We start from the raw sequence: 20,931 nt of genomic DNA, 5'->3' as shown, positions 1-20,931 counted from the left end.
AACACATACCAATTATTAATTTTCTGATTACTAGGATTAGGACAGAAGTTGACAAATTACGGTCACCGTTAAGAGTAACTTTATTAGCTACCAGAGAATAAAAACTCCTAAAGGCATCAATTGATAAAAAATAAAAGTTTCTGGGTACATTGTTTACCTGACTTCTGCGCTCTATTACGCTACTTTTTGGGGGTATACTTCCATTAGGTTATAATAAAATATTAACTTATCTGCACTAAAGTATAAAGGAATAAAAACGTTTTGTATAGGAAGATGGAATTAGACAAAGTGGTGAAAGGTTGGATGCATAAGAGGAATATTTCTGCTCAATGTTTTTTTAGTTTTCTAATCCTTGCATTTATTAGGGATCTGGTTTATGACAAATGCTAATCATTTGTCTCCAATAAAATGTTCTCGGACGTAGAAAAATGCCATGGTGGTTAGCTCTAAATCCTGTACAGAAGGCAGACTGAAGTGGCTCTTATTACTCATCTGGACCTCTGCCATAACCATAGAATGCAAAATCTACTTTCTATGAAAGCGCATAAAACAAAGCTTCTCAATGACCTAGCTCATCTCCTGTTTCTTTATGCAGCACGTTTTGTACAGAAGAGATGTGTACACTGGAAAAATTAAAATCGGTCTTTGCTTGTGACCTATGGCCATATAAAGCCACTGTATAGTTGACTGTACAGTTGACGGAGCTATGCAGCTCAACAGCTAATCGCATCCATTCACCGCTAGCGTAGGGAACAGCTGATTCGTGGGGATGCCGGTCGTCACCCCTCCACCGATTCGATAAAGATGACCTATCCTAAAGAAAGTTCATCAATTTAAAAGTAGTAGGCAACTGCTTTAAACATTGAATGCAAATGAATTCAAATAAAATTCTGTCTTACAATAGGCATCAACATATTTTTTTGTAGAGAATACTTCGAAGTCCTCACGCTAGCAACCCACCGATTGCTGCAAAGGGCTACATTGCATAATAATAATAATAATAATAATAATAATAAATAATAAATAATAATAATCTTGCCGTGCAAATATTAAAAGTGCACAAACCCTAAAATCACCATCATTTGACATAACCAATACGTGAGTCTTTTACAATGCAATAGCAAATCTTCAGAATTGCCCTAAATATCTGATATTAATCATTTTTGAGTCAGTGGTAATTTTACAGAATAAAATTAAAACAAAATAGAAAAAAAAAATTATTTATAATTATATACATACACACACACACACACACACACACACACACACACACACACACACACACATATATATATATATATATATACACACACACACACACACACATACATATATACCGTACATACACACACACACAATAATAACATGGGAAAAAATAAAAATGTAAAAAATATTAAAATTGCAAGGTTTATTATACATACATAATACGGTATATTCACACACTTATATATATATATATATATATATATATATATATATATATATATATATATATATATATATATATATATATATATATATATATATATATATATAGACATACACACACATATGTGTGTGTGTGTAATATATATATATATATATTATATTATGTATAAAATATATATATATTAGATAGATAGATAGATAGATATGTTCCCTACAAAAAGTAAATACAACATTGATAAATCTAGTGGAAAATACTTGCCTTGGACCCATGAGATGATTTGCTCTTTTTTACATCTGAGAAGGATATGGAATTACTAGGGAGACTGGGAAGATGAAGACTAGTGCCTGAAGAGAAGGATGACCCCTCGGACATAACCATGATCTAAAGCAAGGGAGGGAAGAAAGAGGAGGAAAAGGAATAAAAGAACCAAAAAAAAAAAAAAAAGGAGATAAGATCGGAGGGAGGAAATAAATAAACAAACAAAGAAAAAAAAAAACAAGAGGAAAAAAATGAGAAAACCAAGAGGAAAAAAAGAAACCAAGAAAGAAAGTGTTAAATTTTAATTTACAGCATAAAAAAAAAAACTTTTAGATAATTCTAGCATACCAACATATTCAGATAGAATAAATCTCTTTTCATTAAATTATTCAGAAACGTAATGCACATGTTTGATTGATGGCTGAACGGTTACCATTACATGTCTTTATGGGTGGTTAGAAATACACTGCTATGTTTCATCCTTTTTATGTGACATAACTATGCACTGACGAGGTTGTCTACTTTATGGACAAGCATCCATGCATTAAACTGTGAAATTGTGTGGGAAATGCATGTCCGTGAACGTGACACTTCCAGTTTGCTAGTAAAGGCCTTCAGCTGCCCATCTTTCTGCGGTGTAAGCAATGGATGTGATACATACAATTATATTGGGGATGATCACATGATAATACAACATGGCCACCTCCTTGGCTGTCCCCAATTCTGTGCAAGCTCTGAACATGTCCAGCACTTGTATGGAGACAGAAAGCAGGATCTTTTGTGTCGGTGACGTAATGGAAATGCCACCATTGGAGCACCTCACTAAGTCCTGACCTTCATCGGAACAATGTGTATGGCAGTGCATACAATATGTGACCATGATGCCAGTGACAGCAGTGGATAATCTGCATCAGAGCTCACAGAGACCTGCTTTCCTACTGGGGTGCAGGGCTCAGCCCACCCCAGACCTGCAGACTGGCCATCTATGAAGTGTGTTGTATTTATTGTGTGTATAATTGGTAAACGGTCTCTAGATGGCTACATGGGGTAAGCTACTTCCCTTGGTGCTCTCCGGCTAGGGAGAGCTAATGGCAGGGAGGAGCTTAGTTAGTAAAAAGCTTAGGAAGACCGGAAATGAGAGGAGTGTCCCTCAAAGAGCAGTGGAGTGAGAGCCACACCTATGGGAGGTGTGAGGAAAGGCCCCTAGGAGAAAGAATTGAGACCCTCAGGGTCATATCCTGGCACCGGACACGTGGGGTCCTGGTGAGAAGTGGGCTAACCGAACCATATCCCAAAAGGGTGAAGTTCGGATGGCTTGGATGGTGGCTGCCCCCTGGCATATTCCAAACGAACCCCCTCTCTAGGCTGAAAGTCAGTGGACTCCTCAGTAGTGGGAGTAGGTCCTGACAAACCGGGACAGAAGATAGCCGTCCCCAGGGACGCCTGTCACTGCTTATAGCTATCCATGTGGGTGGGAGACTGATCCCCGAGTGGACTAGATGAATCTGCCTGACAGAATGAAGATGAGAGAGGGGATGAGCGGCTCTAGAAACAGCGTACCAGGGACATGCCTGGCCGGTAAATTGATTCTGGCTCCAATTGCTAAGGGCAACGACAGCAGTGAGGTAGCGGAGCAGATGTCCAAAGGACTAAGTAACAAGGAAATTGTCCCCTGCAACAAAAAAAAAAAAAAAAAAAAAAAAAAAGTTGTGCCCGACGATCACGTGAAAGTATGTATTGGAACTGTTCAGTAAAGAAGTGTTGTTTAAGAAAAGCTTGTGTCAGCGTGTGGTGTTGAGGGACACTGGGGCCTGCTGCGATCGGCAGCTGGGAAGAGTCCCAGAAGAAGCAAGAGATGGTCCTGGCCTACGGCCTGAAAGTAAGTGTCCCGCACCATAAGTCCCAGCAACCCTTCACCTATAGTGGAACGGAGGTGGCGGTGCAGACTGCTGATCCAGGGTTGCGCTGTGACTACCAAAGCACCCCGCCGTCCCTTCTACACTACTGTCACCTAAAAGTGCCCACAGACCATGTAAGCGAGTAGAAAATGCCTACAAAGAATGTGCAGATGGATAATAGGTCTCCTAGTGATATTTCTACTGAGGCTGCATTAAAAATATGGAGGGGATTCTAAGGATCGGTATCCCAGTCTATGCCAAGTCAGGCAACAGTAAACTTTTTTTGTGCTCCCGTGTTAAATTACATATTGTGTGATCAAGTAGTAAATAGGATGATACTTTTAGCAAGCTGCTATGGTATTCAATAACTAAACTGTTTTGGACCCTCCTTTTTGAGACCTGCAATAATTTAAAATTACTGAACTCCCACCAGACCCCAAAAGCACTAAACTAAAAAAGATCTTCCAGATATTTTTTTGTATCCCTTGTTTTAAAATGTGCCTGTAATGTAGTGTAGATGCATTCATTTTCCCCCTGCAATTATCATAGGTACAGAACATATTCAGGTATCTATTTAAAATAACAGTTCTGCAAAAACCAATCCCTCATGCATACTTATTGCAAAAAAAATAAATAAATAAAAAAAGTTAAGGGTATTTGAATATGGTTAATACATTCACTAAACACCATTTTGAATAATATAAGGGGTGCATTTTTTTTCTAATTTATACAGCGTAATTTGTAGTTGCCCTGCAAAAGCAATTCAGCCCCGAACTAGCTCCTAACTTTTAAAATGATGATTTTAAAAAGATAACTAAGATAAAATACATAGGCTTGGGTTGTATGTATAATGTATGGACTCTGCACATTAAACTTTTATTTAACCCTTTCACACCAGAGTGTTTTCACCTTCCCGACAAGGCCAAATTTTACAATTCTGACCATTGTCACTTTATGTGTTAACTCTGGAACTCCTAAATATATCCTCAGAATGTTTTTTTTTTTGCGCTTGCTCAGTATAGCGGTGGACACCGCAGGAAACACTAACGCTTGCCTCTCCTGGGAAACAGACATTCTACCACCACCGCACACTGCGGAAGGTCCGCTACGGACCGAAACGTTTGTGCTTGGTAGTGTCTTGGAATAAAAATCACCGTTCTTTCACATCAACTCCTGAGTACCAAGTTTTCTGTTATATTGGTTTTTTTGTGACATGTTGTACTTCATGTCAGTGGAAAATTGTGGTTGATATATGGTAATTTGTGATAATTTGTGTTGAAAAAAAATAAAATTTGACAAAAGAATTAAAAAAAAATTGCAATTTTATAACCTTCATGCCCTTAAAAAAAGGATAGTTATATCAGGCAAACTCATTAAGATTTGGCACCTGTCTACTTTACATCAGCATTTAAGAAGTTAGAAGGGTTAAAATATTTAGCAGCAAATTCAAATTTTTCCAACAAAATTTACAAAACCAATTTATTTTTAGACCACATCACATTTTAAGTCCTTTAAGGGGTCTATGTAACATAAAATACCCAAAAGTGACAATTTTAAAAACTGCACCCCTCAAAATGCTTAACCACATCTATAGGCCCCGTTACACGCAACGACGTATTACCGATTTATCGCCGGGGTCACAGATTCCGTGACGCACATCCGGCGTAGTTAGCGACGTCGATGCGTGTGACACCAACGAACGGCCGTTAACGATTAAAAATACTCACCTTATCATTGATCGTTGACACGTCGTTCATTTTCAAAAAATCGTCGATTGTTGCAGGACAGAGGTTGTTAGTCGTTCCTGAGGCAGCACACATCGCTACGTGTGACACCTCGGGAACGACGAACTACAGCTTACCTGCGGCCGTCTGCAATGAGGAAGGAAGGAGGTGGGCGGGCTGTTACGGCCGCTCATCTCCGCCCCTCCGCTTCTATTGGGCGGCCGCTCAGTGATGCTGCTGTGACGCCGCACGAACCGCTCCCTTAGAAAAGGGGCAACAGCGACGTCGCTATACAGGTAAGTCCGTGTGACGGCTCCTAACGATTTTGTGCGCCACGGGCAGCGATTTGCCCGTGACGCACAAACGACGGGGGCGGGTGCTTTCACCAGCGATATCGCTAGCGATATCGCTTAGTGTAAAGCCCCCTTAAGAAGTTTATTAACAGTTTAGGTGCTTCAAAAGCAATTAAAACATTTTAAATTTAACTTTTTCAAACAAAAATGTTGCTTCAGCCCCAAATCTTGCGTTTTCCCAAGGGTAAAAGGTGAAAATGCACAACAAATTGTACTATCCAATTTCTCCTGAGTGCGCAGATATGCCATATGTGGTGGAAAACTACTGTTTGTGCACAGCAGGGCTCAGAAGGGATGGAGCACAATTTGACTTTTGGAATGCAAAATTGGCTGAAATAAATAACGGACACTAGGTTTCATTTGTAGAGACCCTGTTGTACCCAAAAAGTTGTGCCCCCCACAAGTGACCTCCTTTTGGAAACTACACGAATTAAGGAGTTTACCTAGAAGTGTGGAGAGCACCTTAAATCCATAGGTGCTTTACAGAATTTTTTTTACATTGCAACATGGAAATGAGAAAACAATATTGACACAAAAATGTTGCTTTAGCCCTAAATTTTAGACTTTCCCAAAGATAACAGGAAAAAAATGGACCATACAATTTGTTGTATCATTTTTGCAGAGTATGTGGGATACCACATATGTAGTAGAAAACTATTTAGTTGCACGGCAAGACTTGGAAGGAAATAAGCACCATTCGACTTTTGGTGTGCAAAATTGGCTGGAATAGATTGTGGACGCCATGTTTCATTTGCAGAGTCCCTGATGTATCTAAACAGTAGAAATTGCCACCATTTTGGAAACTACACCCTGCAAAAAAAATATCTAGAGGTGTAGTGAGCACCTAGAACTCCCTGGTGCTTTATATAATGTTACAATATTGAACCGTGAAAATGGAAAAAATTATTTTCCAACAAAAAATTAGATTCAGCACCACATTTAAAATTTTTACAAGAAATAGGAGAAATTGTACAACAAATTGTATGGTCTAAGTATTACATTGCCCCATATGTGAGGGAAAACTACTGTTTGGGCACATGGGAATGCATGGAAGACAAGGAGCATTATTTGATTTTTGAAGCAACATTTTGGCTAGAATAGATTGCAGACGCCATGTCACATATGAGGAGCTCCTGACATGCCAAAACAGTAGAAACCCTCCACAAGAGATCCCATTTTAGAAACCACACCTCTAGTGGAATTCATTTAGGGGAGTAGTGAGCATTTTTAATTCTCAAGCGATTCACAGAATTGTGCATAACATTGGGCTGAGTAAATGAGAAATTATCATGTTTTCCAATAAAACAATGCTTTGGCCCCAAGTTTTAATTTTCAAAAGTGGTAATAGAAGAACAACACTACAATTTGTTATACAATTTCTCCTGAGTTTGCCTTTTGAGGCACAATGCAAAGATCAGAAGGGAAGGAGCAAGATATTAGAGTTTAGATCTTGCGGTTATGGTTTCAGGGTGCCATATAACATTGGCAGAGCCCTTGGGGTGCCAAACAGCAGAGACCCATTAAGTCATGCCACTTTACAAACTACACCTCTAAATGAATTCATGGAATTCATCTAGGGGCACAATGAGCTAATTGACAGAATTTTATACAATTGAGCGGTGAAGAAAAAAAAAAAAAAGGACTTGTTTTTTTGAGGGATGAGTTGTAGTGTTTATTTGTATCATTTTTGCGCACAACATTTTTGATCACTTTCTGATTTTTGGGAAGCAAAATTAACAAAAAACAGCAATTCAGAAATTGTTTTTCAATTTATTTTATGCCATTCACTGTGAATTATAAGTTATTTCAAATCTGTTTTATTGATGAAACTGTTGTCAACATACAAACATATCATTTGTGCAATTACAATACATAAGCATCATTTTCTCAATGCCGGGATAACATCCAGAAATTGTTACATTACTAAATTTCTTGGAATTCTTCAAATTATCTTTGTGCTATTACCATACAACCACTTGTAAATTATAGGTCAGAATTTTACTTCTTTTGACTTCCCGTATCCTAATATACTCATTCTCCTTGTATGTCTATTGTCTTATGAATTATTGATAAATCTTTTCATATAAAAAATGAAACTAGAAAAATGCAGATTAATGTTCAGAAAAAGAAAGAAGAGGAAAGATAGAAAGCATAAAGAAGAGGAAATTAGAGAAAAGGGGGGAGGGGGGGGAAGCAAGAAAAGCAAAGAAAAAAGGGGGGGAAGGAATGAGACTCCCCACCGTTTCTCAGCCCAAAAAGCTCGCCAAACTCTCCACAAACTCTGGGGACTCCATGAACATAATCCATGGTCTCCAAACTGTAGTAAATTTTTCTGTGTTCCCATTTAGTTCTGCTGTCAGCTCCTCCATTCTCTGGAGGTTTGTCATCTCCTCCAACCAATCCAGCACCGTAGGGCATCTAGTCTGTTTCCAAAATCGTGGGATAATCATACGGGCAGCCGCCAGGCAAAATCGCAACATGTCCCTTTTTTGTGTTTTAATAGCTCCTGGGAGCATAGAAAGAAGAGCAACCTGGGGGGATTTTTCTATTTCACCTCCGCTCATCTTTTTGTACAGGTAGAACACTGAGTCCCAAAAGGGTTGCAGCTTAGTACAGCTCCACCATATGTGTAGCATTGTACCTGTGTCTGTGCCACACCTCCAGCACACATCAGACACAGAGGGAAATATAGCATGTAATTTAGTCGGGTAATGGTACCACCTTGTGAGAATTTTATAACTTTTCTCTTGAGCGGCGCACGCCAAGGAAAGCTTGTGGGTCCACAGGTACGCTCTGCTCCAATCGTCCTCTGCAATATCCTCTCCCAGTTCCTCTCCCCACCTACAGACAAAGTGAGGTTTATCCACCCTATTTCTCTGGTTCAGCATTTTATAGATGAGTGAGATGCCATGTCCAGGTGATGACCCCTGTAAAAATATTTTCTCAAAAGGAGTAGGGGGTGTCCTCATCCTTCTCTCCCTGTCCTGGTACGAGAGGAAAGATTTCAACTGCATATATTCCATCCAGGAAATCTCTCTCCCTGTGGCCTGCATGGAAGTATAAGTTGGTAGGGTGTGTCCCTGGAGCACGTGACAAAAACGGGTATCATCCGCCCGAGTAAATCCCCCGAATCTATGGGAGTGGAGTCCTGGGGGGAACTTCTTATTACCGAATACGGGGGTAAGTGGGCCCTGCTCCTGAGAGAGAGATCCCTTTTTTATCTCTCCATCCCACATCCCCATCGCTGTCCGCGTGAACTCCATTCCTTTCGCTATCTGGATCCTACTTTCTTTCTCTAACCATGGAAGTAAATGTAAGGGAGTTCCCAGTACATCCTGTTCAATCACCACCCATTGTTTCGAATTACCATGAAAATGCCAGTCCAGTAATCTCGTTAGGATAGCTGCCTTGTAATATAACTGAAAATTTGGGAGCCCCGCCCCCCCGTCACTTTTGTGTCTGGTCAGAGTTTTAATTCCTGTTCGGGGTCTCCTGTTCCCCCAGACAAACCCAGACAAGGCTGTCCGGATCTTGGAGAAGTAACTTAGCGGTAGCTGTATGGGTATTGTCTGAAACAGGAACAGGAACCTCGGTAACACATCCATTTTTATCGCGTTTATACGCCCAAACCACGTCAATCTCTTTTTGTCATATTTCTTTAAGTCCCTGATTGTCCTTTCTAATAAGGGGAAAAAATTGTGATGTACAATTTTTGCTGGATCCCTAGGTACCATAACTCCCAGATATTTTAAAACTGACGGTTGCCACTTAAAAGGGAAGTTTTGTGATACTCTCGCAAGGTCTTCTGCCGATAAAGTCACGTTCATGGCCTCTGATTTGGAAAAATTTACTTTGAAGTTGCTTAAGTTGCCAAACTGTTCGAACTCCTTAAGCAAGGACGGGAAGGATATGTGTGGTTGGGAAATGAACATGAGAAGGTCATCCGCGAATAGAGCCAGCTTACGGCTCTCCCCCCCCGCCTCTATCCCGTGGATGCTTGTGTTGTTTCTCAGGGCGACCGCAAGGTGCTCCATGACTATGACGTATAAGAGGGGCGACAGTGGACATCCCTGTCTCGTTCCATTGTGGACCAGAAAGGATGATGATAGAAACCCATTTGTCCTGACTTTTGCTGAGGGTCTCGTATACAGGGACGCAATTCTACCCAAAAATTTCTGACCCAAACCCACCTGTCTCAAGGCTGCCATCATAAAGCTCCAACTGACCCGGTCGAAGGCCTTCTCCGCGTCCACTGAAAGTAAACACATGGGGAGAGACTGAGCCCTCGACCGAGCCATCAGGAGGAACAATTTGTTGGTGTTGTCCCGTGCCTCCCGGCCTTTTACAAATCCCACCTGGTCTGTATGTATTATCCCAGGCAGGGACAGGGCAAGTCTGTTGGCAAGTGCTTTAGAGAAAAATTTCAAATCTAAATTAATCAGTGAGATGGGTCTGTAATTTGTAACCAGCAAGTGGTCCTTTCCCGGTTTGGGGATAACACATATGTGTGCTTCAAGAGACTGTGCTACCCACTGGGAGTTTTCAGATATGGAGTTAAATACTTTGGTCATGAACGGGGATAACTGAGTCTGAAAAATTTTATAGAACTTGGGGGTAAACCCGTCCGGACCTGGGCTTTTGCCTGAAGGAGAATCCCTGATAATAGATGCCACTTCTGTCTCTGTAAAGTCTGCTTCTAGGTTTTCAACCTCAGTATTGGGTATAGTCGGCAGGGCTGTTTTAAGTATGTAATCATTTATTTTAGTCTCCAAAGCTTCTTGTGGCATATCCCCAAATTTGCCCCTTATGTTGTAAAGGTCACTATAATATTTTTGAAACTGCTCCGCTATGTGGATTGGGTTCTGAGTCAAAAGGCCGTCCGATTTTTTGATCGTAGGGATGTGACTGGGGTCCCCCCTCGGATGTAATAACCTAGCTAGTGGTCTGCCACATTTGTCCGCATATTAATACATAAATCTTTTTAGTCTATTCCTGTGGCGCTCGTATTGTCGGTCCAGAATGGATTTAAGTTCCTCTCTGTTTTTAACTAGCTCTGTCAGTGTCACCGGGGATAATGTCTGCTTATGGATCTTCTCTAGGTCTGAAATATTCTGAAGTAGAGACAGAATGGTTTGGGCTCTCTCCCTCTTAATCCTAGCCCCATGTTTGATCAGAATCCCTCTCAACACACACTTTAGTGTCTCCCATTGAACAGGTAGGGTAGTAGTGTCTCCTGAGTGTATCTCCAAGAATTCATCTATTGTGTTCTGCAGGTCTTTCAAGCATCCCTGGTCCCTCAGCAGACTATCATTCAACCGCCAAGACCACGGCCTCCCAGGCCCATCCGGCATAGTGAGGCTCAAAAATATGGGGGCATGATCTGACCAAGAGATACTGCCTATAGAGGCCTGTATCTGCCATGTCAGGGCCTTCTGACTTACAAGGAATAGGTCTATGCGGCTGTATGAAGAGTGAGCCGGGGAAAAATATGTGTAGTCACGGTCTACTGGGTGTAGTGTTCTCCATACATCCACTAATCTGAGTTCCTGTATACAACGTTTAACCTTCGTTAGTTTCCTTATTGAGAGAAAGTTATGTCCCGACGTTGTGTCTACCTTAGGGTCCAAAGTGAAGTTTAAATCACCGCCCACGATCACGGTCCCTTCTGCGAATTCATCCAGTGATGACAGGAGAGAGGAGCAGGTCGTCGCCGGATCTCTATTCGGTAGATACCAATTGACAATGGTAAAGATGGATGAGTTAACATTAATTTTCAGGAATATAAATCTTCCCTCCGTGTCCACCCGTGTATCTAGAACTGTGTGCACTAGGGACTTATGGATGCCTATGGACACTCCCTTGGATTTTGACTCTGGGTTGGAACTGTGGACCCAGTTAGTGTAATATCTGTCTCTAAAGATGGGGAGGTGGCCCGTTTTAAAATGTGTTTCTTGGATCAATAGTATATGGACTCTTTTTTTGTGCATGTCAAAAAATATCTGGGAGCGTTTTTGCGGGACATTAAGTCCCCTCACATTTAGTGAACCCCAATTAATCTGCGTCATTTCAATGCGGAGGAACGGTGGGGACTCTAGGGATAGGTTCGGGGATTAGGGAGAGAGAGAGAGAGATGTGCAGGCAAGTAGGATAGGAAGAGCAGGGAAAAAGAAGAGGAAATAAAAGAGAAGAGGTAAGAAGGTCGAGAATACAAAAGAAACTACCAACAAAGCAGTAGAAACCAAAGGCAAGGAGGTCAGAGTGCCTCCCGCCTGCAAGGTTACAGCAAGACCCTAACGTCGGGTCTAAAAAGACTAAAAGTAACTGTATAGGTATAAGAGAATACCAAACTGTCTAACCTAGGGATGGTGAGACTACGCCACTTCTTTATGGCGTGTTATCCCAATCAGGGAGGGAACTTTCTACAAAAGGAGCCCCCTGCCCCGGACTAACAATAAGCAATTATTCAACTTAGTTTGTCAGCCAGAGCCCTATATAATGTGAGGACACAAGGTCTAGAGAGAATATTGTGCTATACACCGTCAGGGGGTGCCCCCCCGCCCCCTCTTCCAGGAAGGCGGGAGGGAACCCCCCCCCTCATAATCAGAAAGACTTAATCCCCCTGGCAAAAAAATTATAGCAAAACTGGGAGGTACATTCTATTGAGAAACAACCCAATGAATTTTTGTTTATGAACCAATAACTCCTTAAACATCAGACTGGTCTTCCTCTTCGAGGGCCACGCATCCGATCACCATCTGGGGCAGCACCCCAAACCCCCATTGGAAACACCGGCCATTCCTCTATAGGCACCAATGGAATGTCCAGGGCTGCAGCAAACGATGGCATATCAGTCGGGTTCCTAAGAACATGCATTCTTCCCGCATGTCGGACCTGCAGGCGGAAGGGAAATCCCCAGCTGTATTGAAACTCATACGAACGGAGCATGTCCAGGAGAGGTTTCAGTGCTCTCCTTCTTTGTAAAGTGAAACGGGATAAGTCCTGCAGAATCTGGACTTGGCTCCCCTCGTATGCTGGTGAAACTCCACTGCGCAGCTTAAACAGGATGGCCTCTTTAAGGACATAACGGTGGACCCTGCAAATCACATCTCGTGGTCTGTCATTCTGTGTAGGTCTAGGGCCAAGCGCTCTATGCACTCTGTCTAGCTCCAGGGGTTGGCTTGATGGTTCACCCAGGATCTCATTAAACATCACTTGGAGGGCTCTCTGGAGATCCTTAGGTTCAACAGACTCTGGTAAACCCCGGACCCTTAAATTGTTTCTCCGGCCCCTGTTTTCAGCATCGTCCATTGCTTCCACCATATATTGTATTTGGCAGGAGTGTTGATCCAAAATGGCCCCTTGTGCCTGAGTGGTGTCTTCTATATTCTGTATTTTAGCTGCCTGTATTTGGTTCTGAGTGTCCACTCTTTCCACCTCCCCCCTCAGGGCTGACAGCTCTGTGCGGTATGCCTGTTCCAGCCTTGCTATATATGTCTCCATATCTTCTCTGGTGGGCATAGAACAGATGTGTGCCCGGATTTCATTAAGTTCTGTTAGCACTCCTGGTTCATGTGATCTTATTGTACTTGTGGCAGGCTCTAACTCTGCTTGCATTTCCATATCATACACACTTTGACTCAGGCTGTGTCTCACTGAAGATAGGAGATTTCCACTAGCAGGGCCCTGTTCCCCATTTGCAGCATTAACAGCCTCTGCTTGAGATTTATTATTGTCCTCCTTCTGTGACAGGGGTAAGGGCACCTCTCCCCCCTCCTGAGGCCTCCCCACTGCAGGTCTGCAATCAGCAATGGTGGGGGTTGTACCCATGCTCCCTGCTCCAGGGCTCCCCTGTACCTGGACACGCTGGCTGTCTGGGGTTATCAGCTGCCTCTCCTCCACTGCCCGGGTGCTTTCCTCCCTCTGTCTCTGCTGCTGCTGGGGCTTCCCCTGCCTCTCCATCTTGGGAGATGTCTGCAGTGCTGTCCTCTGCTTCGGCCCGGTAAGGAAGCCTCTAATTCCCTTCTCCTCTGTCCGTGACGCTCCTCTGCTGGGCCCCTGGGAGCTCTCCCTTCTCCTGCGCTGCATATCCTTTTCTTCCAGGCTCTTGGGCTGGTTTAATTGTCAGTAGTGTAGTCCGGTGGCAGGAGCTGAGACAAACACGTCCTCACTCCTCCATAGCCAGGACACGCCCCCGTGAATTATAAGTTATAAGACAGCTTTATTCCTTGGCTCAGGACGTTTCCTGCCAGCGTATGGTGTCTCCGCAGGCCTTCTTGATTTGTATATATATATATATATATATATATATATATATATATATATATATATATATATATATATATATATATATATATATATATATATATATATATATATATATATATATATATATATATATATATATAGTGAGGTAGCGTGGTCGGCTGCGCAGCAGAAGACACGGGATCCAGGCACCAAGGGCCACAGCACACGGTTTAATATCCAAACAAAAGTCCACAACAGTACACATGTGCCTCTCCGGCAGAGAACTCAGGGAGTTGTGTTCACTCCCTCACACCCGCCCTTGTTCCTGTTTCCTTTTAACCCTTCCTTCAGCCTGTAGGGAAACAGCATTAACCCTGGAGTGGAGTTACTTTCTATCATGGAGCGAGCACAACCGGGGCGAGACATACCGGCCGTCATAGATAACCCCGGTCACAGTCTCACAATATAAATATAAATATATATACATATATATAAATATATATATAAATATATATATAAATATATATAAATATATATATAAATATATATATATATATATATATATATATATATATATATATATATTATATACACATACACATTTTTTGTTATATATTTTTTTTTCAGTTTGTGTTTCTTCTTTTGTGATTTTTAAAAAATATTTGTAATTTTTAATATTTTTTTTACTTTACTAAGTTCCTCTATTGGACTTGGCAATGCAATACAACTGCCAGTCTTGCACGGAGATATCATCTGTTAGACCCTGCTTCTGGCTGGGTCTATCAGGCCACTGTAGGAGGCAGACCCAGAGGTAATGATTGGACCTCTGGCTGCCATGACAACTCTCGGCTCCCTCGTGATCATATTGCTGGGATGCTAGAAATGAGTGAGGACGAGCGCACTCCCTCTTACAAAGTTCTATATGATGCAGTTGCTATTAATCACACCATAGGTTTAAAGGAGGTGTGGTGTATCTAATTAATTTTCCTTGGGCTACTCAATTAACCACTAATAGATTTCAATGTGATGCAAAATAGTGGGAAGATCCCTGAATTTATTAAGTACTGAGTATCATTCTGACAATTTGCCAGGTGACTACTTTAAAAAAAAATTATATATATATATATATATATATATATATATATATATATATATATATATATATATATATATATATATATATATATATATATATATATATATATATATATATATATATATATATATATATAGTTATTAGGAGTTAATTGAATTTATTATTTGGTAATTCCGGCTTCATTTGTACAAACTGCAAGTACAAAAATTGTACTGGTTACCAAAGCACAAAATGGTAAAAGAAAAAAAAATAACCAAACTGGTAGCAAAAGGGTTAAAACACTTATCGAAAGTCATTTTCCTGAGCTTCCAGTGTCCCTCCTATTCTCTTCTGACCCATGTGACTATACCTCATTTTTGCCAGCTAACACAGGGACTACTGTTGGGGTGGTGCTACTTCTCCAACATAAGCCTATGGGGCATCAGAACGAGGCTCCAAAGGCTCACAAGATGAAAGCAGCTTCAGCTTTGTATGCCACTCCTGTGTGATCTAGCTAGTTAGATGTGAGGTTAAGTAATACAGAAGAAGAAAGAAAAAAAACAAATTAAACCTGAAAAGAGAGCAATTGGTAAGTTATTTTAATGTAACTACATTACAGGCCAATTTAGAAAGGATTAGGGGAATATTTAATTACCGAGTGCTTCTTTATTATTGGGGCCTGAATTAATTTGGGGTGCATTGGACTTGTGTATTAAGATTAGCATATAAAGGCTCGCTCACATGAGCATATAATGAACCTGAGTGCTGTCTGACGTTTTATCGGCTAGCGCTTGGACCAGTGTTAAAATATAGGCCAGTGCTGGCTAGTGCTTTATTTCTCATGCCGATGCAGCATGAGAAAAAAATAGCAGCGAAAAACAGGAGAAATTCCAGCACCAGGCGTCTCTTCATTAAAATCTATAATATTTTATTTGCATGTCAAGAATAAAAAATTAATGTGGGGACGCAGCCCCTAAATGCTGACACGTTGCGAACAAAGTTCTTAATCAAAGTTCTTGATGCCTATGATTAAGATCTTTGTTCAAAACTCGTCAGGCATTTAGGGGCTGCGTCCCCATATTAATTTTTTATTCTTGACATGCAAATAAAATATTGAAGATTTTAATGAAGAGACACCTGGTGCCGAAATTTCTTCTGTTTTTTGTTGCGGCTTAGGAGTGGTACCCAGCCACTTGTTCCAGGCACCTGCGTTCTGTTGGAATCTGGTGAGGCACCACTTATCCCCTTCCTTGCTCCTGGTCAGTTATGAGAAAAAAATAAGCGCATACTGCGAAAGGCAGCGTATATCGGATGGCGTGCACCCATACAAGTCTAAGGGGCACTTTGCACACTACGACATCGCAAGCCGATGCTGCAATGCAATGTGCGATAGTCCCCGCCCCCGTCGCAGCTGCGATATCATGGTGATAGCTGTCATAGCGAACATTATCGCTACGACAGCTTCACATGCAATCACCTCCCTGCGACGTTGCTCTGGCCGGCGAACCGCCTCCTTATTAAGGGGGCGGGTCGTGCGGCGTCATAGCGATGTCACACGGCAGGCGGCCAATAGAAGCGGAGGGGCGATGTCGTAGTGTGCAAAGTGCCCCTAAGGGTGTGTGCAAAACATCAGACTGAGCTGATGTCATCCGAGTGCAGTGCGATTTACGATTACACAGACAATAGAGAAGAAATTACATTCTCCATCTTCTCTTCACCTGTGTTCCTATTCTGTCAAGATAGAACCTACAGCCATGTGAGCCCTAAGTCAGACTTTCCTCCGATGTGCCGTGGTAGTGGGAGATCTTGGAGCATGGTGAGTAACTGTACCCTGTGCGTGGGTAAAGGTGAGTGACTGGTGCCCAAGGTTTTCTAATCACTGATGTAAGGGAATGTGTGATTTTGCCTTGCTGTATATACTGGGACATGGAGGGGGGGGGGCAGAGTATACCACTTAAATGCATCAGGACAGAGTTTAGTACAAGAGATAAACTAACTTATTACAAGCAGTACTTTTTTTATCCTTATTCTAAGTGAGATCTACATATGGATTTATAGCTAATTTAGATATAAGAAAAATGTGGTATTCTCTGGAATAAGACATGGAAATCAGATAAAGATAGAATTTTATTCCACTTTTTGTTATTTGCATACCCATGTAAATGGTTTAGGAGGTTCATCATACTGACAGATTACCTTTAAATGTCCAGATAAACAATTTCATAGACCAAACATTGTAATTTTCTTTATTGTGATGCTAATATTGACAAACTAAACTCAGGGGCAATTTTGGGGGTCTTTTTAGAGCAAAAAGTTGCACGATCTGCTAAAATGTCACATGAATTCTAAAGGTCCAGTCACACTAAGCAACTTACCAGCGATCCCAACAACGATAGGGGTCGCTGGTAAGTTGCTAGGAAGTTGCTGGTGAGATGTCACACTGCAACGCTCCAGCGATCCCACCAGCAACCTGACCTGGCAGGGATCGCTGGAGCGTGGCTACACGAGTTGCTGGTGAGCTCACCAGCAACCAGTGACCAGCCCCCAGCACCGCGTGGAAGATGCTGCGCTTGGTAACTAAGGTAAATATCGGGTAACCAACCCGATATTTACCTTGGTTACCAGCTCACGTAGCTACACGTGCAGAGAGCAGGGAGCAGCGCACACTGAGCGCTGGCTCCCTGCTCTCCTAGTACAGCACACATCGGGTTAATTACCCGATGTATGCTGCAGCTAAATGTGCACAGAGCAGGGAGCAGCGCACAATGCTTAGCGCTGGCTCCCTGCTCTCCTACTTACAGCACACATCAGGTTAATTAACCTGATGTGTCCTGCAGCTACATGTGCACAGAGCAGGAGCCGGCACTGACAGTGAGAGAGGCGGAGGCTGGTATCAAAGGTAAATATCGGGTAACCAAGGACAGGGCTTCTTGGTTACCCGATGTTTACATTGGTTACCAGCCTCCGCAGAAGCCGGCTCCTGCTGCCTGCACATTTAGTTGTTGCTGTCTCGCTGTCACACACAGCGATCTGTGCTTCACAGCAGGACAGCAACAACTAAAAAATGGCCCAGGACATTCAGCAACAACCAACGACCTCACAGCAGGGGCCAGGTTGTTGCTGGATGTCACACACAGCAACATCGCTAGCAACGTCACAAAAGTTGTTCGTTAGCAGCGATGTTGCTAGCGATGTTGCTTAGTGTGACGGGGCCTTAACATTTGTGCAACCTCCACCTCCCACCCCCCCACCACCCTACAAAAACAAACCAAACACTCTAGGGAAAACTGGGGTACATTAATAAAAAACATAAGTGCTATTAGCCCTCATTAACATATTAAAAAGATATTCATATGAGCCTAACAATGTGTCATATGTGATGCCTGTAGACTGTGAGCCCTCGCGGGCAGGGACCTGTCTGTGCCTTGTATTGTTCATGATTATCGTACATGTCCCTATTATGTATACCTTTTCCACTTGTAAAGCGCTATGGAATAAAAGCGCTCTAATAATAATAATAATAATAATAATAATAATACATTTTGAATTAAATGTACAAAAGTAATAGTAAATATATTTTTACTTTACATATGTTTTATTAACATAAGATTTATCCTCTGCCTGTGTGCTATTTATCTATCCCCAAAGCACTAATTTAATTATATTTGTCGGATATTACTAAAATTATTGTTTATGAAGTCCCACCAAAATGTAAAATTTAGGGGGGGGGGAACAAAAAAAAATAAATAAATAACAGGCGGATAAGTACAATATATGATACGCACAATAAATAGGAGAATAATTATTAAGACATTTAATACTGTAGGCATAAGTCACATTTGTCATCCTGCAATACAGACCTAAGATGGAAAAATGATAAACCCATCAGCCGACTTTAAAGAGATAATGTACGATTTAACGACACTTCTTTACAGATTGCATTCTACTTTATTTTACGGCCCAGCAGTGATTTGCAGGAGGCCAATCTTTCAGTAAGTCCCAGGGTCCCTTAATATGGTTCAATTAATCTTTCCTTGCCTCTTAATGCCGTCTCATCGGCACACATAACAAGGTGACCCATTATGTAAAGCACAGAGTAGCTCATTTCCTTTGCGGGGGAAACATTAACCTCAAAAGACTCATGGAAAAAGCGGTGCACTTTGTATTGGATGTTTTCTGGAAAGGCACCTTGTGTTTGCTCACCTGTCCCTTCACAAATAACACACACTTAGCTTATCTCTGGATATTGCACTAAGAGCCAATTTATTGCATGTCAATAAGGTAAGGTGACATTTCAATACCACCATCTCCACTGCAGACATCTCCTATTTACTATGTTAATATCATTTAACGTTGAATTATTACCATTATTAAAACAATATATTTGTATGTTCTTCCATGCACCTGTATATCCAGCTGAAGATAATAGAGGTGGAAGTAAATGTAGATAAATATCTACTGTGTAGAAGCAAGAATCGGGCTACATAAGAAAAATTTGAGTGTGTGTAGGAAGAAAATAAGGGTACCAAATGTGTATACTAGTAAACTAAAAACATGATGATATGATGCAGGGATTTATTACAAATGGCAGACATAAATAAATTGGTAGCAATTCTAAAGCCTGCCTCAACTCATGGTTCATTTGTCCTTCAACAGTAGATAAACATAGGGGCGTAACGATTGCGGTCGTAGAAGTCGTGACCTGTCTCATGGGATAAGGGAACCTGCCAACCCCAATGCCTACTTTAGCTGGACGCGAGTCAGAGGACGCACATCCAGCTGAAATCCGTTGCAGCACAGAGACCCATGAGGTCCCTGCATCGCAATACACACTGCAGGCCAAACAGAGGCCAGCAGCTAACATTGGCACACCAGGCATAGGTGTCACATGGCAGTGACGTTATGCATTACCATAGCAGGCACGGTTTGGTCGGCGGCGTGTATTGCAATGCAGGGACACGACGAGTCTCTGTGTCAGAATGCATTTTAGCTGAATGTATGTCCTCTGACTAACCACTTCTGTAAATGATTGTTGTTTTTTTTTTTTTGTTATTAGAGGCAGAACCAGTAAAACACAGTATGTGTATGTATATCTCTAGCTCATTTATATATATATACATATACATATATATATATACACACACATACACATATATATATATATACATATATATATATATATATACATATATATATATACATATACATATATATACATATATATCTCTATATATCTCTATCTATCTATCTATCTATCTATCTATATATATATATCTCTATCTGAAATGGGCCTAGGATGGGGACATATATAGCAGGATAGAGGACATATTTACCCCGCAGGGTCACAGGATTGGACACCTATATACACCTGGTTGGTTGGGCTACATAATAAGGGACATATAAATCAGGATGGTGCCCAGGATGTGAGACATATACATCAGGATGGGGGGACAGATCTACCGGTAAGGAGCCGAAAATGGGGGACATATATACCAGGATGGGGGCCATACTTACCAGGATGGGAGACAAATTTATTAGGATGCGGGGCAACACATATCTTTATAGAATTTAGAATGCTACAAGGGCCCATACATATAACCAAAATTAGCTTACCTTTTTAATTAATGGAAGCAGTAAGGGTGTACTTAATTTTTCATCTACAATGTCTGTATTTTGTCTTATTTTTGTTAAACAATCATATGGTGTAATTTGTTGAGTTATTGTTGATCTGAGGTTGTAGTTACATAATTTTAAAGAATCGATATCTTATTTTTCATTATGTCCTGGTTTCTAAAACCATAGCTTTTAAATAAGGAGTACTTTGTTTTTCTCATGACTGTATTGATTATAGAATCAAGGAAGCTGTAAGATTCAGATTCATAATTCTGGTTTGGGAGCAGGTATAAAAGGCTCCAAATCTCTTTATAGGCGTACATTTGGAAGATAACAT

The 20,931-nt window shown here is 41.3% G+C and overlaps 1 protein-coding gene across 3 annotated transcripts in view; it reads right to left on the bottom strand.

Moving 5' to 3' along the window:
- MLLT3 (MLLT3 super elongation complex subunit) overlaps window positions 1-20,931 on the bottom strand; it is a 485,346-nt gene that overhangs the window by 209,335 nt on the left and 255,080 nt on the right. For all 3 annotated transcript variants that reach the window (XM_075316277.1, XM_075316263.1, XM_075316270.1), the window contains exon 5: window positions 1,688-1,810. In XM_075316277.1, coding sequence (XP_075172392.1) covers window positions 1,688-1,810 — 123 coding nt within the window. The remainder of the gene's footprint in view (window positions 1-1,687; window positions 1,811-20,931) is intronic.

Source organism: Anomaloglossus baeobatrachus, chromosome 1, assembly GCF_048569485.1.
Source record: "Anomaloglossus baeobatrachus isolate aAnoBae1 chromosome 1, aAnoBae1.hap1, whole genome shotgun sequence".
NCBI classification, from domain to species: Eukaryota; Metazoa; Chordata; class Amphibia; order Anura; family Aromobatidae; genus Anomaloglossus; species Anomaloglossus baeobatrachus.
This window is presented reverse-complemented; position numbering and strand designations above follow the sequence as displayed.